At 46.5% G+C, this 17,685-nt stretch overlaps 1 protein-coding gene across 1 annotated transcript in view; it reads right to left on the bottom strand.

The window, feature by feature from the left end:
• LOC142559883 (ATP-binding cassette sub-family C member 3-like) overlaps positions 1–17,685 on the bottom strand; it is an 86,621-nt gene that overhangs the window by 8,029 nt on the left and 60,907 nt on the right. The window contains exons 22-31 of the mRNA XM_075671569.1: positions 13,309–13,605; positions 12,425–12,571; positions 11,876–11,969; positions 11,358–11,578; positions 10,491–10,667; positions 8,801–8,968; positions 7,552–7,739; positions 5,028–5,103; positions 3,811–4,018; positions 1,916–2,226 (exon numbers count right to left, since the gene is read on the bottom strand). Coding sequence (XP_075527684.1) covers positions 1,916–2,226; positions 3,811–4,018; positions 5,028–5,103; positions 7,552–7,739; positions 8,801–8,968; positions 10,491–10,667; positions 11,358–11,578; positions 11,876–11,969; positions 12,425–12,571; positions 13,309–13,605 — 1,887 coding nt within the window. The remainder of the gene's footprint in view (positions 1–1,915; positions 2,227–3,810; positions 4,019–5,027; positions 5,104–7,551; positions 7,740–8,800; positions 8,969–10,490; positions 10,668–11,357; positions 11,579–11,875; positions 11,970–12,424; positions 12,572–13,308; positions 13,606–17,685) is intronic.

Raw genomic sequence — 17,685 nt, 5'->3', positions numbered from 1 at the left:
AGTCTCGTACACCACAGAAGTAGACTACAGTCCCTTAGAAGTGAAGTGCGCTGCGCCAGGAAAGCAGGCAACTCTAATGTAAGGTTCACGAAAGAAAACGAGCATAACATAAACGACGCGGAGGCTGGTAGGGCATATACTTGGCTGACAACTGTTCTAACAACAGCAGTACTTGAGCAGTCCCCTTCAGTGTTCATGTTTTATTTGTTATAACTTTTTTGTTCGTTTAGCACTGGTCAAAATCAAATTCCCTCAACGTGCAATGGCAGAAGCCAATGGCATTAAAGGAAAATCAGTACCTTTAGCCGCCATCATGAGCAGGAAACAGGCGCTGAAATAGAGTCTTTTGCGAATACGAGTATTTCATCTCGCAGGACGCGAAACGAAAGTGCTACATAGAAAAAAGGTTCCATGCGCTTTGACGCGTGCACTGCACAGAGCAGTACTGCTTCTCACGGTCAGAGTTTCCTGTCCCACTGGAATTACCCCAGAAAGCTCGTGTTCAAAAAACAAATTTAAAGATAAAGAAACGAAAGCGTAGCGATTGCTGAGATCGAAACAGTGGTCATTGAGGAAGGCACTGTAGCGCAAAAAAACTAACACAAAGAACAGAAGACGCGCCGGACACCATGGCCGCTGCTGCGGTGTCCGGTCTTCCGTTCTTTGCGTGTTTTATTGGTGTTGCAATAGGCTGTTGTGGAACAGGGCTGGCCCCCAAAGATAGCCCCCCCCCCCCCCCCCAACGATTACCAGCGTCTAGCCACAGCGCATGCGGCGAAACCAAAATAACCTGCTTTGCATCGTCTCGACGTCGCCGCGAACATCTTAAAAACGCGTCAGCGCCTCTTTATTAAAAATAATAAACTCTGAGATATACTTTTCATCCTGTGAAATATTTGATTTTTTTTTCTGGCATTATGTTTTCACTCTACTTCCCCGAGAAGGAAGGGCGCTGCAATCGCTTGACGCTAACGCAAGCAGGGAAACCTATTAGAGAAATTTAGAATAGGGGCCCCAATAGTTTGGGGCCCCAAAGAACTTTGCGGGTGTTAGCGTTGGGGCACGCAGGAGTAAAGAGCTTTAGAATAAGGCTTTGCGTTTGTGGATAGCGGCTTGCGCTGACAGCGCCACTACGGCGTCAAAGAAAAGCTATTAGAAATAATTAAATAAAATGTACCATTTTATGATAGGAACAGTAATTTTGACTTGTGTGCATTCGCGTTTAATTACAATATATAGTTTATTCTGCAAGCAGCAAACAATTCGTTGAGCTCAGTTTTGAGCAAACCAACTTTACGTGCCTCCACCAGCCAAGCTTAGCCGTGTTAGGCCTACGAGCCATAAAATCCACAATCGAATTCGTAATCAGTGGCGTCTAATGAATCAATCTTCATAACACACGCTAGTTGAGAGAAAGCGATAACCGCAGTCACTTCTCATAGCTCGCGAACTTCACGTGTTACCACGAATCGAACCCAGTTTAGTGCTAGGCTAGAGCCGTCGCTTCGATGGGTGCCGCCATGTTTGCTTACGCAAAGCTTTCGATGCCGCCATTTGGGCTCCCGCTAAATCTGTGAAATAGCGTTCCCAACGCAAAACCCAAACGAAGTTTGCGTCTCGCGCACGCGCAGTGGCTTCGACGCTATTTCTTTGGGGCCCCAAAACGTTTGGGGCCCTTATTCTAAAACTATCTATTCAAAAGACCTTCCCGGCAGGGCAGACCGCGAATGCAAATCGGTGGCTAGTTGTGGCACTCTAAGCTCGAGACCCTCGCTCTAAACCTCCCTAATGACGTCCGAAAGCACCAGCCAACTTGCCCAAAAACAAGTTATTGCCCAAAAGAGTTCACACTTCCCAGGTGCATCACCAAATCTGCGCTGATGAGAAGGGACAATCGGCGCCGTGACTCGCTCACCGCCACGACGAGATAGGCGGCCAGGGCGAGGACTCCCAGGCCGGCGGCGGCGGGAGCCTGCGATCCTGCGGCGGCGAGGTTGGCCAGGGCCACGGTGACCGCCTGCAGCACTTCCTTGCCGGTCACGCACAGCTGGCAGTCGACCTGGTGCAGGTCGGCCGAGAAGCGATTCAGTAGCCGTCCGCGGGGCGTCGCCTCGAAGAAGGACAGCGCGCAGCTCAGCACGCGACGGAGCATGGAGGCGTGCACTCGCGCCGACAGTCGCCGGAAGGAGAGCGCCAACAGGAAGCCGCCCAGCGAGCACAGGAGCACTGCAGCGAGTTGCGGTGAGGAGAAGTGCCGAGAAGAGCGCACGTCTTCACGAGGTGCTAAATAGAGTGCCAAACCTGCACCTTATCTCGCACTCTGTCTTGGAAAGCGTAATTCTTACAGACGAGGACGTTTCTTTTAACGCGAAACATTCTTTTCTTCCTTCCTGGCACACTGCGGCAGGAAGGTAGCTAGGCAGATTTCTGTCTCGCCTGAAAAGGAATGAAAAGGAAATATATTGCGGCCGACGGTGGAACCGAGCTTCCGCCGTCGAGAGCAGCAGCTTGGTGCTCTATACCGCTAGGCCACAATCACTTTCTTTTTGTTTATTGCCACATTGAAGAGCACAAGCACATATAAAGGTACATTTCGGGATACTAGTCTCTAGTACTAGTCTCTGGCTTTACACGATCCTAAGCATAATTATCTCGTTCCAAAGCGAGCCAGTTCGAAACGCTCGGCGCGTCTCCCCCGTGTGGCACTTCCTCCTCTTCTTTCCTTGCGACAGCTCGCGGTCTGAGTTAGACCACACGATCTCCGGTACCAGCCCACTTTCTTCAGCACTTTCCCCGTAGCACACGACGTGGAAATTGTGCGACCTGTACCGACTTCACGATCGCCCAAGTTAATAGTGTAACATTTCTTTGCCAGAGTACAAATGTCAACGTCTTTGTGCACATATCACATGACATAGCCACAGATACGCACAAGTGCATAACAAGTAGTCGCGGATGAGGTAAAAATCTGCGGTTCCCTTTTTTACGCTCGTGCACTACATAAGCAGAAGCTAACAATTACCATGTCGTAAGATTGCATCCAACGGCCGGCATCGAAATCGTGCCATTTCCGCCACATGCTCGTCTTCAACGCGGCCGTTGTCGTGCTGCTGTCGTCACAGGCACGCACGCTCGCGACCCATGCACACAACTACCCAGCTTGGACAAACACGATGGTCCACCTGGTATCGCGTTTTGGAGCCCCAAATGATGCTAAGTAACCGGGTAGCAGGTTAAATGCTTCGCATAACATCGATTACCACAGTGCGTGGGATCTGAAAAATTCCTTTACGCTCCATATCTTTTGTTTGCCGTCTCAGTATGGTAACTTGTGTGACTCAATGTCCCGAGAACAGACACTTGAACCACACAACTGTCCCGAGACTGCACATCGGGTTATGAGGGATGCCTTAGTAGAGGGCTCCAAAATAACTTTGACCACCAGGAGTTCTTTCACGTGCACTTAAATATACGCACACGACCGGTTTCTTTTTCTTTTATTTTTTTCCTTTCTTTTTTTTTTCGACCACGTCCAAATGCAGCCTCCGGGGCCAGGAATTGAATCCGTGCTTTTGTATACAGTGCCAGATCGCCATAGCCACTAAGACACCGCGACGGACTGTTGCGTTACGCTACGTAACCCATGATGCCTGTCATTGTTTCACTCTGACAGACTGTGTTGCGAAGACTTACATGCTACAGTTAGGCAGGTCCTTCCCTCCGCTTCCTTGGTATACTTGAACTGAATAAAAAGCTTGCTGGCACGTGAGAGCATGCGACGTGCGACATCGTTACGTGACCCTTACTCACAGTCGCAGAGACAGAGTGCGGCCAACACCATGACCCAGGTTCTCGTGGACACGTCCCCGACCGGTACGGCGACGCTCGCGTCTGTCCAAGCCTTGGTCCCGATAAGAAACAGCCACACGGCCACCGCGTGTGCCAAGATGCAGAGCACGGCCAGGGGCAGGCAGGCGCCGGACATGGTCACGAAGGAGCGCAGCAGCTCCACGGCACTCTTGGAAAAGGGAACGGCGTGATTAACGCTCAGGCGGTGCGCAGGGCGACACTTTGAGAACGGAACCGACCCAGCTGACCCTCCTGGCTTTCTGTTCGCGCGACCATATATGGGGAAGTATTCTAATGCATCACCGTCTAAAAGCATGTTGTCTCCGACTTTTGTGGCCGTGTTGGAGAAGCCTACCCTTTTTTTATATACTTCAAAGGCAATTACTTAACGAAAAAGGCCACATGCGACGGTTTCTACGGAATAAAAAGGAATCAATTAAGCGCTATACCCAGCTAATTATAATGGTAATGTCGTGACCGAAGCATTGGAGCACATTGTACACGCTGCATCGTGTGTATTCAGCCCTCAAGACTGTTACAATCATATATAGCGAGGGTAATGTTTCCTTGTTTAAGGTGTAAAAGACACGGAATGATGTGAGGAATCGACAGGACAGGAAGGACATAATGTAAGATTAAGAACAATAAGCTTTCCTGACACGAATACACTGGCAAACAATGTGCCGAGACGAATTTCCGCTGCAGAATTCGTATTGTTCCTATCTTGTTTGTTTATACTTATCAAAACTTTATTGGAGCAGGAGAAGCGCTTGCACTAAATAACACATATTACCAGTCGAGTGCTCTACAGCTCACTGCGGAGGAGGAGGAATAAACTTTATTAGTTGAAATGAGCTGACGGTAAAATCGTCCGAGGTGGGCGGCGTCCCTAGTCCAGGATGCCGTGGGCTTGAGCTGATAGCTTGGCCCTGCTCACCAGGCGATGCTGGTCTTCAGGGCTCGAGCTTATCAGTTGGGCCTCCCACTGCTCGACGGTTGGTCTGGTGATGGGCGGTGTCGATGGATTTTGTTGACATTCCCATACCATGTGGTAGAGGGTATTAAGCGTAGAGCAGAAGGCGCATTTGTGAGTATAGGTCGTAGGGTACATTGCGTGTAGCAGGGTGCCGTGCGGGAATGTGCCGGTCTGTGGTATGAAAATAAAACGGCATACGTACCAAACTCGTGTCGCGGACTTCCTGAGAGGTGAGCTGTGCCGCGACGCCACCTTCAACTGTGAGCAACGCGTCGCAGCTGCAACGAACCGAATAAGGAGCGCATATTATAAGAATGCGAAAGAATATAAAGGAGCATTCGGCGAGAGAGTCGCGACGCTCAATTGATTTCGTCCCACCGTAAAGAAATTCGATGGTTCTTGAAGCTTTCCACACAATTCTGTCATTCAAGGCTTGCAACACACCGTAAGACAGCTAGAACACAATAAAATTATTATTTCATTTCGAAGAACAATAACTAGCTTTCAATTTATGAAGTTTACTAGCATTCGCACTGCAGATGCTTTCTATAGCGAGAGGATCTATTCACGTACCTCCACTATATATTTTCTATTTGTGGTTATGTGACCTCTAAGTTGTGCAATTGTGACCCGTGCATAGTAGTTTCTGGTAGTAACTTTCTTAGTAACGTAAGTACGGTTCGAAGAACGTGCGGCGCGGGACATGACTAGGAGTGCGAGGAGTCGGATGCTTGTCAAGTCGAATGAACAGAAGAGGTAAACCGGTATGAGATCATGCCGAACTGTCGTTACGGTTCTAAATATTCTAATTTAGTGTTTCGAGTACACGTTGCTTGAACGAAAGCGCGTACAAGAAAATAAGACGGGCCATCGGTCAAGTCAATGGACACAACGTTAGTAAGTCACGGTGTGTTGTCCTTCTCTCGAAGTTTCCCTGAGCTGCTTTAAAGCGACAAATTTTATTTTTTTCTGCCTCTTCTGCTGCCTCTTTAAATTTTGTTTATTATTTGTGTTCGTTCAACCTCTCGCAATCCTCATTAGATCAGAGTAAATCTATCTCGTTCTTTTTTTTTTTACTTAAGGTGGTACTTTTTTGGGGACTTGCGACTAAGTGGAAAAGTTTTTTATACTATCAGCATAAAATTCAAATGTGCACTATTCCGCAACTACACCGATGTGTTGTTTCATTTCCAGGTTCACACGTATTTGCAACTTAATTCACACTCCAAAATGTACACTTGAGACTACCTCATGCTTAGAAACAATCTACGGTGCGACAACAAGCTGCTCTTACATTTATAATTACGCGCACGCTATAGTCCTTTTGATCACTTATTTACTATTCAGCGTTTCATTTACGCTGATTGTACCTTATTTCAAAACAAATACGTATTGCAACGATAAAACAGACTGCTTCATGATTACAAACATTTTAATTACTAGCTGTTTGTGATGCTGAATGCTTTCGATGTACGTAAACACGCCCAGCTACCATGTTACTAAGCATTTCTTACGAATACACATCGATACCACAACATGGTCCCGCGCTCCGACTGATTTCCTTCTTTACAAACTGTGAATTATGTAGTTTTTCCACCGAAAGGGCTATCCCAAGACAGCCAATTGGATTGGATTGGAGAAACTTTATTTATGCCTGCAGTTGGGCGCTCGCGCGCCCCGACGAGGGCCTACGTCATCCTCGAAGTTGCCGTTACTCGGCGCGGGTCTCCGCTCGCCGTTGCCGGCTCGCTGGGTCCGTGCCTTTCGAGCGCCTCGAGGACCTGCTGGACGGCCCAGAGCTGATCGTCTCGGTCGTAGCTCTTCGCGGCTGCCTCGAGACGCGGTGGGAGTGGTCTTGATTTAGCGTCTTCTGGATATTTAATGCAGTCCCACAAGATGTGCGTGTAGTCTGCGGTCTCCCTCCGGCAGACTCTGCACATATCTGTCGGATATGTCTCGGGGTACATGCGATTCATCAGTTTCGGGCTCGGTAGCGATCCGGTCTGGAGCTGTCTCAGTACTACCGCCTCCGCTCGACTCAGTCTCGGGTGCCAAGAAAACTAACTAGAAGAGGAAATCACAATAAAATAACAAAACACTCTCGGAATAAAGTTATAGGTTAAGGAAAGTACAGATATAAAATGCGTTATAAAAGTACAAGAACAACATAAGCATGAACAAATCATAGAAACCCAGAGAAAAAGAGAACGCAAACAAACTGATGTTCTCATACAATTGATCGCATCACTATTAACGACAAAATCCCATATAGCTTTGAGAGGTAGTCTCTGTTCGCAGGGGCAACGACCAAGGTCCAAATTTCTTTCTGTGCAGACAAAGAACATCGGTAAGAACGTTGATACGACCACGAAGCATGCTTCGCCGCTGGCCACGTTGCGGGGGGCTCACAGAGGCAGTGCTCCACACAGGCTTCCACAGTGCCACAAACATTGGAAGAATGTAGGACAAACTTTGCTAACTGTAGTATAACCGCGAGTATTGCACACGCCATTGTCATAGTGCATTGTCATGCTGCACTCAGATAATGTCCTTACACGGTGCAAGTAAGGCGTGTAGGCCACCTTCTAAGCGGCCACCTAAGCGTTGTGTGAGCGTGTCTGATGTTCGGTCCATCTTGAGGCATACAGAGAAGCGACGCAGACGATCAGTGCTATACGACAGATACGAAGCGACTAACGCTCAATAAGGTGTAATCCGTCAATCACCCGCTGTCACGGCGCTTCGCAGTGGATGGTGCCTTCTGCCTGCTGCCAAACAGCAGCGTCTTCGGAGCCACGGCGTCCGCGTTCAGCTCGGAAAGGGAGCCGTACGGAACGACTCGGTTGTCCGACAGAAGCAGCAGCTTGTCGACGTGCTTCACGAATGCCTCTTGACTGCAGACCATTATTCGCGTCTGTGAATCGAAACAAGCGGTATGAATTTCAGCAATTTATTTATTTATTTATTTATTTATTTATTTATTTATTTATTTATTTATTTTAACGACCCAAGGCCAAACACAGGGACTACGAGAAACGCTCTAGAGGAGAACTCCGGTTCAATTTTGACCACCTGGTGCTAACCGGACGCGCGTTATGCGAATACTAGAACATAACCAATTTCTTTTTCAGCACAACATATATCATCTCGAAGACAACTTATCTTGCTGTTTCTGCTTTATGGTTCTGATTTCTGTCTGAATCTTCCGAGGTTTACTTATTGTGATACCGTTTTGTGTACATTTTATTTATATTACGAAGAGCCGAAACCTTATTGGCACCATCAAAATTGGCCCCCTGCTGCTGAAGAACATTGCAGTGTCGCGATGGTGCGTCACCAGAAAACTAAGTATTCCTTAGTTGACAAAAAACGCTGACGATTAATTAGTGATGTTCCCTACGTTTTCACATTGTAAGTACTAATTTTCTTTCTGTTTACTGCCAACTCAAACAACATAAATACTTTTAAATGCATTTACATACCAGATGTTTCTACGAACCTTTTAAGCAATGCTTAAGTAGAGCCACTTGGAAATAAAAGGACCGTTCCTTCGAAGACATAGTGTCAGCGGTGCCGACCACGGGGTGAAACTGAAGCTTCCCAGTTTCGGTTTCGCGCGTGCCGATAGCCGAAATTCGTCGTGCCACAGTTTCGCTAGTAACCGCATTTTTTCCCAGATTCATAAGCAGGCATGGCTTGTACGGAGGTTTCACTCCAATTTCCCAGTTACAATGAGCCAGCCGAAACTAAAAGCCTTTTTTTTTTTATTAGCGTCCAATTAAATCCTATCACCCGTTACCCCGTAGTCGGCACCGCTGACGGCATGTCTCCGAAGTAACTGTCTTTTTATTTCAGAAGCGCTATTTTTTAAATATTACTTAGGGTATTCGTAGAAACACTCGGTTTATATTCAGCATGAACTACCGTTATTGTTTCCGTAAGCAAAGTGATAACGAGAGAGTCTGTGTCCCGTACCTTGTCCCTGAGAAGGCCCTCAGGTCCGATCACCCGTGCAAACACCTTGGCAGCTGTGTGCACGTCCAAAGCACTGAGAGTGTCGTCGATGAGGTAGACGTCGCTGTCACTGTACACGGCTCGAGCCAGAGCCACCCGCTGCTTCTGCCCTCCACTTAGCGTATCTCCCTGCGCATAAAATAAATAAATAAATAAATAAATAAATAAATAAATAAATAAATAAATAAATAAATAAATCTCAGATAAGCGCATTCGCTACATTGTGCACGCGAAATACTCGTGCGCGGAAGCTGAGGGCACATGAAACTCAACGTTCCGTCCATTTCAAGCGCTCTCGTAGTGCAAGGTTCGAGAAAACGCCGTCTGCAGCCGAAGGGCGAAAATTGTCAGTAAAATCGAGCATTCGCCGAAAGAAAAAAAGAAATGAAAGTGCACTGACGTTTCAAAGGCCCATTTTTGCGGAGAGTAAGATCAGTCGTAGGCAGGCGCTTGACGCAATATACCACTTTAAAACGTTCGATTTTCTTGGACAACGCAAGGCTTTGAGTGCTATAAATAATAAATGTAGCACATGGTTCGCACGGTGAGCTGTAACATACCTAACCTGGAGAGAAATGAACTGAGCGTGGGCCTTGTGAGCAGGTGCCACTGCGACTTTCTTCAAGAAATGATGAGAAAGTTAAAGAAAAGGTCTGCTCGGCAGCCGGCCATATCAATAGCTCATATTTTATTGACGCTGAAACAGGAAAACCAATTACCTAGCCACTCCCAGGGTCCGCTCACAGGTGAACGCACATCCCGAACAAAGATACAATAGCACGCAGAGAGCACTCGTGTTTCATCTAAGCAGACAAAACAAGTAATTTTATTCGCTAATTTTCTCTGAAGGCCAAAGCATTGCCGAGAGGAGTGGGTCAGTTATGCTAAACAATAACAATAAAAATAAAGAAATGTTACAGTAAAGCGCTGCTGAAAATATTCATGAGCAATCGCTGTCTTGAAAGCGTTCATGTAGGTGATCGCGGCAGTAGAGACGGGAGATTGTAATGGAGATTGCGATGCAGATTGAATGCTTCACAGAAGAAAAGCATAACTGGACTTCGTTGGCCCAGTGACGTTAGCGCATGTTGCTCCATTTCTGCACCTATCACACTTACAAAAGTAAAGCTAAAGGAACCGGTCAAGGTAGGAAAGAATTGACCACAGAGCAACTTCGACTAGCGCAGCAAAATTTAGTTTGAAATTGTGTGTGTTACTTCCCTTAGTCCGTGACAGAGATATGTAGTCTTCTTTGGGTAATAGTCACAGTCGAATAGATGAGGTTTTGTCAAAATTCATAAAACATCGATAAAAACCATCGAAGCATTCAGTAGATACCCGAATTGCTACGACTGGCGAGTTTTCACCAATAGACAAGGCCAATCGCGGAACAAAATCGCAAAGAAACGCCCTCTTTGGCTCCCCCCTGGAATACATCGAGGACGCAAAACTACTGATGCACTTTTATCTTTGCCTGTCATATCTCATTCCCTTTTCCTTCTGAGATGGCAGCCACCAAGGAAGGTAATACCCGCATCTAGTTAATAGAGCATTTTGACCGTCACCACCTCTCATTTCACATTCCTGTCAGCGTGTCCTGTAGGCCATTGCATGGTTTCCATCACGACGTAATACAGTTTAGCAGCTATACCTTCTCTCCAAGTTCGGTGAGGTCACCGGCCGGCAGGAGCTCGAGGTCTCGAGCCAGGTCGCACGCTTCGAGCACACGGTGGTAGCGGTACGGTTCCATGGGCCTCCCGAAGAGCACGTTGTCACGGATAGGCATGTTGAAGATGCAGGCTGTCTGCGGGAGGTACGCCACCCTGCCCTGTCACCATGAGGAGTAATGCCATGTGCGGTGATAGTGAACATCGTTGATCAGCCATCTCAGGCACTTCAAGGTAAACGTTCAACGTAGACTGTTCACTTTAAAGCAGCTGCTCAATTGACACTCGTCAAGTCGACCGTATAGTTCGCCGGCGGTTCGGTTGCCCTGTACGTATTAGCGCGGAGAAATGCGCACCGCAGTCACTAAAAGTATGTGCGTAAGACTCGTCTTTGCGTCTTGTCCTATGAATGTTCGCTATGGGCGTTATTTATTGCAATTGCAAATGGGCGCGAAAAACACCAGACAAAAAAAGACCACACAAACAAATGCTCTGGGAGTCCAGTTCCTTGAGCAAAACGGAGCACCGAGCGACGGTCCTTGGTACCCAATTTCATGCAGTAACAAGTTTGAACCCACTGAGGGTTGCGATTCAGGCTTGCTGGTGCGTCATCCAGACGACGCTCAGTGTAGCCCGAAGTACAAGGACGACAAGATGACTGCGTGTGTGTCCTGTATCTCATCTGCATCTGTGTACTATAGTTGTGCTACACGTCAAGCCTTCGCACTACGACCTACATCTCGTTTCACTTTCTACTTAAGCAAAACAGATTTCACAGACTTATGTAACTATGCGTAAAACAACAGCAGAATGCATTCTCCCGAAAGGAGTGCTTGATTCGAGGCACTTACCCCAACGTGTGCGGTTCCACGAAGCCGCCGCAGCTCGCCCAGTATAGCCGCCAGCAGCGCAGATTTCCCGCTTCCTACGACTCCGACGACGCCAAGCAGGGTACCCGGGGCGATGTCAAGGCTGACGTCGTAGAGTGTGGGTGTGTCTGCACCTAACAATTTACGTTTGCCTCTCTCTAGCCCACTCCAGCAAAACGTGCACTTTTCCAGCAACACTGCACCTGCAGACATAAGAAAGAGGCCCTAGAATGTTCGCTTTTGGCTTTTTTTCGTGACGCGTTCATGACCTAAGTCGCTTCGCTCCCGTGTTTCCGAACTACATAAGAAACCAACTTGAAGACCCTTTCAAAAGTGCACATGAGAAAAAAAATGGTGTAGTGATTTCCAATATTTCTGTTTACGTTGCGTAGCATTTCGTTGGCTTGGTGTTGACAGTGTAATTAATCGCCGTGTCGTACGAAGTCGTAAACTGTCACCAGATCACTAGTTGGACACACCTCAGGTGCGGCAATACTAACCTTTCCGGACTTCCAAGTTTTCTTTGACATCCGCACCAATGACGTCCTCTTCGGCTGTGAGGGTCTTCATCATTCTTTTCAGACCCTGTGATACCTGAAACATTCACGGTAGCAAGCGTCAGTCATTTTCACTAGTTCATACGAGCTCCATTTGATTATTCGTTAAAATATTTTTAATTGCATTGTTTCGTATTGAGACTTACAGATAAACAATATGACAGATTGATATTAAGAGGTCAGGCTGTTGAAGATGTAACACTGCCTTACTTAGGATCTGACATTACAATGGCCATTGTGCCGTACCGAGAGTTTGCATAGTGCTCTGACACACCTGTATGAACAGCATGCGCATAGAACACCAAGTATGTCGTTTTCGTAGGTTCTTTCTTTTATTCTCTCTTCTTTTCTTTTAATATGTTTACTCTATTTCTTCTTCTCTGACAGGAATAGATGCGCTTTCAAGAAGTTTGTGAGAGAAATTACAATATTTAGGAGAGGTTTTAATTGATATATTTTGTGTTCGTAGAAGAGAAACGCTGGGTTACATACCATACTCCCGTAGCGAAACACAGTAGGCATGTTCTTGAACACCATATCAATGATGAACAGCATGTAGAGAGCAGAAAAAGAATGCGCTGCTGTCAGTACCACCGGCCGGTTCAAAGCAGCATAAGTGCCCAGAAGTAAGATCATCATCTGAAATAGGCAATATCGCATAACGGCGGTGCTTAATTTCGGGTCTAGACTAAAGCTCAAAAAAAAAAAAGAAAGATTGGTACAAGACACGTACACAGACAAAGGGAAGCGAAGTGATATACAGCGGGTCTATCAAGGGCAGGAGCAAGCCCTTGTAAGTCAGTGTTCTGTGTGTCTGCTGCTGTCCGTCTCGTGTTCCTGCCCTCTACATCGAATCATGAATCATCCACAAGACAAAATTATCGTTCTCCTGGAGCCAATGCTTCTACAAGATCGAGAAAGACAATTTACCTTCTCGAAACGTTGAAACGTTGCTTCAAGCCTGAATTATCTATTGTTCACGCACTGTTCTTCACTCGAAGAAGTACGACATAGTATACGTCGGCTACGTCGTTTCTGCAAGCATTATTTTGCCTTGATCTTAGTGCGCGCGTTACTCAAAGTGCCCTGCATCCTTCCCTTTGCTGTGCACAGGAAATTGACTTGCACATGGTTTGTACGACTATGACTGAGAACGCTAGTTATTTCTTCCTATCGTTCCTACTCAGTTATTTTTCAGAAATTTGTTTGATTTTGTTCTGTAGGGCAACGCAACATTTGCTGATTTTTTTTTCCTTTTGCAAACACTTTTGCAAGGGCAGCGCTGCTGAGACAAGCGTCATACTGCTCAAAGGAACACCGAAGCGCTATATCGCGAAACCTGTTTCAATATTCAAAGCCAGCCGTCGGCAGCTTACCACGGTACTAGAACAAGACTGTAGTGATTCGGTGAAGCCGTTGAGTAAGTTGGAGAAGAACAGGAGGCGGCCCTCCCTGGCACGCAGTCGGCTCACAGCCTGAGTGACGGCCTCTTCCCAGGCGTAGAACTTGACGAGCCGCACGCACGACAGCGTGTCGGCCATCTTGTTCAGCCTCTCGTCGCGGTAGCGGATGATGCGCTTCTGTCGGTATTGAAAGCAACGAAGAGACAAAGCTTTCTCAAAACGAAAACAAAAGTCACCAGCGTTATAGTGCGTGCGTGCGTGCCTGAGTGAGTGAGTGAGTGAGTGAGTGAGTGAGTGAGTGAGTGAGTGAGTGAGTGAGTGAGTGAGTGAGTGAGTGAGTGAGTGAGTGAGTGAGTGAGTGAGTGAGTGAGTGAGTGAGTGAGTGAGTGAGTGAGTGAGTGAGTGAGTGAGTGAGTGAGTGAGTGAGTGAGTGAGTGAGTGCCATGCGTTTAAGTTTTTCGGGAAATTATAGAGAGAGAAGAAATCAGGCGAAAAAAAGAAGTCACGTATTCTAGGATATATGCAAAAGAAAAAAAGGAAAGGAGAGAAGCGTCGCGAGATCGCAAGCCGAACGAAGAAAAAGAAGATGAATAGAATGGGTTGAGGTAGCAGATTAGATAGTATTCATGACGTCTTTGAAGAGAAGTTTGCGAATCGGGAACCCTTCAGAACGTCCGGATAAGGGGATGGGTGACATTACGATCGAGTTTTGCATAACCAAGGAGATGAGGATAGAAGAGACAACAGGTACTTCGCATCGGAACGACGTGGCTTTTGTATTTGAATACTGTTTCAGTATTCAAATGTTTCAGTTACTGGAAGTCGTAAGGGAATACATCTACTTAGGGCAGGTAGTGACGGCGGATCCGGATGATGAGACGGAAATAATCAGAAGAACAAGAATGGGCTGGAGTGCGTTTGGCAGGCATTCCCAAATCATGAACAGCAGGTTGCCGTTATCCCTCAAGAGAAAAGTATATAATAGCTGTGTCTTACCAGTACTCACCTACGGGGCAGAAACCTGGAGGCTTACGAAAAGGGTTCTACTCAAATTGAGGATGACACAACGAGCTATGGAAAGAAGAATGATAGGTGTAACGTTAAGGGATAAGAAAAGAGCAGATTGGGTGAGGGAACAAACGCGAGTTAATGACATCTTAGTTCAAACTAACTTTCCCTTTTCCACAAACTCTATTACAATTTCCCACACCTCAGGAACACTCTCTTACTTCCGCCCAACCGCTCTTCTAAGCGTCTCTTTAACAACCTGAGTCTACAACGTCTCCATGGTTCCTCAAATGCCTTCAACAACTCTTTCTTACCCAGTGTTATTGAATTGTGGAACGCGCTACCCAACAGCATAGTAAATGAAAGTAATCCAGATAAATTTAGACACCTCTTGTCATGTTTTCTAAACCCTTAACCTACCAGTACTATGCTGTTACTCTAACGTCTAAGTTCTTTTTTTTTTCACTTTTATGTTATATTGCAGGTTCTGTTGCCATTTCTACTTTCGGTTCGTACCTTACTTTTTTTTTTTTCTTGCCCGTCGTCTACTAGCATGCATACTACGTTTTGTTTGCCGTTGTACTAATGAGTTAACCATTGTATAATGATGACCATAGCGTTTCTTGATGCTTTTGCCCCCCCCCCTTATGTAATACCCTGAAAAGGGTCTTTAAGGGTCAATAAATGATGATGATGAAATGATGATGAAATCAAGGAAAAGAAATGGGCATGGGCAGGACATGTAATGAGGAGGGAAGATAACCGATGGTCATTAAGGGTTACGGACTGGATCCCAAGGGAAGGGAAGCGTAGCAGGGGGCGGCAGAAAGTTAGGTGGGCGGATGAGATTAAGAAGTTTGCAGGCACGGCATGGCCACAATTAGTACATGACCGGGGTTGTTGGAGAAGTATGGGAGAGGCCTTTGCCCTGCAGTGGGCGTAACCAGGCTGATGATGATGATGATGATGATGATGATGATGATGATGATGATGATGATGATGATGATGATGATGATGATGATGATGACGACGACGACGACGATGACGATGACGACGACGACGACGACGACGACGACGACGACGATGACGACGACGAAGACTGTTTCAGTGAACTCCAAGTACCAGAAATGACGATCTACGAGGGCATCAAACAAAGAGGGCGCACAGAAGAAAAGAAGAGTTCATCGGCGTACAGTACGTCAGCTGAGAAATCGGCGAAGAGCCTGCACAAGACACGACAGTGCCCGACCGCCACAGGGGCGACTGTTCGAAAGCATGGCCAGCGTCGACGGCCTCTAAAACGGTAAGGACAAGAAGGAGAAGAGTGAAGTTCCATGTCCAGACGAACCCAGGTGCACAAGCTGCAAGAGTGGCGCAGAAGGACCAGACGTAGCAGCGCCAAGAGAGATAGAGTTCAATAAGAAAGCACATCAGTGGATCATAAGATAGCGGCAGAAGAACAGACCGAAGGAGTGGCGGGACGACAGTAATATTGGGAAACGATTTTCAACAAGTCTTGAAGGAACTACGGCAGGGCGGCACTGCACAGCGATCACTGCAGAGCATCGAAAAAAAGAACAAAGATCAGTCGATGAAGTTTTCACTATCAAGACATACACACATGTCCAGAGCAAGTACCACGGGTGCTCACAAGCAGAAGTCTCCGCAAAAAGTTTGATTAAGGTGTGTGCCTAATGCGGAGAGACTAAGGAAGAGTCATTTCAGTTCCGAGAACAAGGACAAAGCCAGTAGATAACCTAATCGCCCAAGGTGTGCAACGTGTAAGTGTGGAAAGAAGATTAGTAAGAGGCTGAGAGCAAGATGGTGTTATAACGTGTGCTTGAGGAGACATATAGCGGGTCAATGGGAAAGAAAATGAAGCCGAAGTTAAGCCAGAGTCATTCAAACTTTTACAGTAAATGTGTAGGATAGGAAAAAGAGGGAAACAGACAGGAAGTAGAATATCGTGGCTATCTCCAAGGCGGCCAAAAAAGGGCGCAGCTGCAATACTGGAAGGATCTTAAAAATATTATTTAGGAATGACATGCAACAGTTGTCAGCTTACGGGAACGTGGGTAGATATAAAGCGTTGGAACCGTACTTATGTTTAATACAGTTGACCAACTCGGATATACTTTGGTTCAGTGCGAAGAATCTAAGAGTGCGTAAATTGCCTTTCAGGTATTGTGAAATGGGTTCACATATTGTCCACACTAGTGTAAGTTAAGCTTTAAGAACACATTTGAAATTATATTGTGTGTTCATTTTTTATAAGGTGCCTGTGTGGCAGAAAGCCAACAAGATACATCGTCAGGCGCAGCTGGTGTAGATTGCGTAGCGTAGTGAGCATAGTATTGTAAACGCTGTTTGCTAACTGCCCTCAGTTTTGTAGGTGTGGTGTATAGTGACATACTTGGATGTGAAGTGATGTGAAACTGTAGACAGCTGCGTGGTATGTGAACGTTTTGTAGGAAATATTTTATGCCACGTTGCAACACGAGTGGTGAGTAGTACTTTTATTTTATAAAGATCTTAGAATGGGGGCCTATGCCATGAGTGACAAGCGAACCACGTAGGTCCGGCGTGCAGAAGACAACGGCGCCGGTCGGCAAAAATAAGGAATGTATATACGTAAAAGAGAAATGAACACGAGTAAAATGAATTCATCTGAATGGTAAGCACGTTGAAGCGCGAGAAGAAAAGAATACAAAGGAAGAGAGGAGAGATTCAAGGCTGACTACCTTACTACACGCTATTTCATTTTATTTACTGTCGGTTTCTTTCACATTTTCGATTAACTTTATCCCCGCTTCTTTTTAGTATTACCACCGGGTTCGCGGTCTGTCTCCACAGTGACCTTGTGCCATTAAAAAATTGGATCTAACATAAACGAACAATTTTTTTCCTGTTTCCCTGAAACTGCCTCGTACGCTGATACGTTTTCTGCGCGGTGCATAACAAGTATACAAGCTTTTATCTTTTTTGTGCACACCTTAGGAACTTAAGAAGAATTCACCGAACATTACGATATTCCCTAATTCGAAATTTGAGTGTAGCTCTATATTTATCATTTTGCGATATATTGGCCGGCGCGCGCAATATGTCGCATGCGGCACGTTGCAAACGGAGCGAAGTATGGCGCGACTGCCTCGCTAATCGGGATATCGCGAGAGACAGCGAGCGGGTGACGCGTGGGCGCGATTCACAGCAGCTGCCGCAGACAGACCTCTGCTCATGCAGCACTTAGTTTCCATACGTGATATCGGTGGCGTCATCGGCGAACAGACGACGCGCGCTACTCGAGCACCATCTCGTAGCCATCGTAGCCGCAGAGCTCGTCTT

The sequence above is a fragment of the Dermacentor variabilis genome, chromosome 10 (genome assembly GCF_050947875.1).
Source record: "Dermacentor variabilis isolate Ectoservices chromosome 10, ASM5094787v1, whole genome shotgun sequence".
Taxonomy (NCBI): domain Eukaryota; kingdom Metazoa; phylum Arthropoda; class Arachnida; order Ixodida; family Ixodidae; genus Dermacentor; species Dermacentor variabilis.
This window is presented reverse-complemented; position numbering and strand designations above follow the sequence as displayed.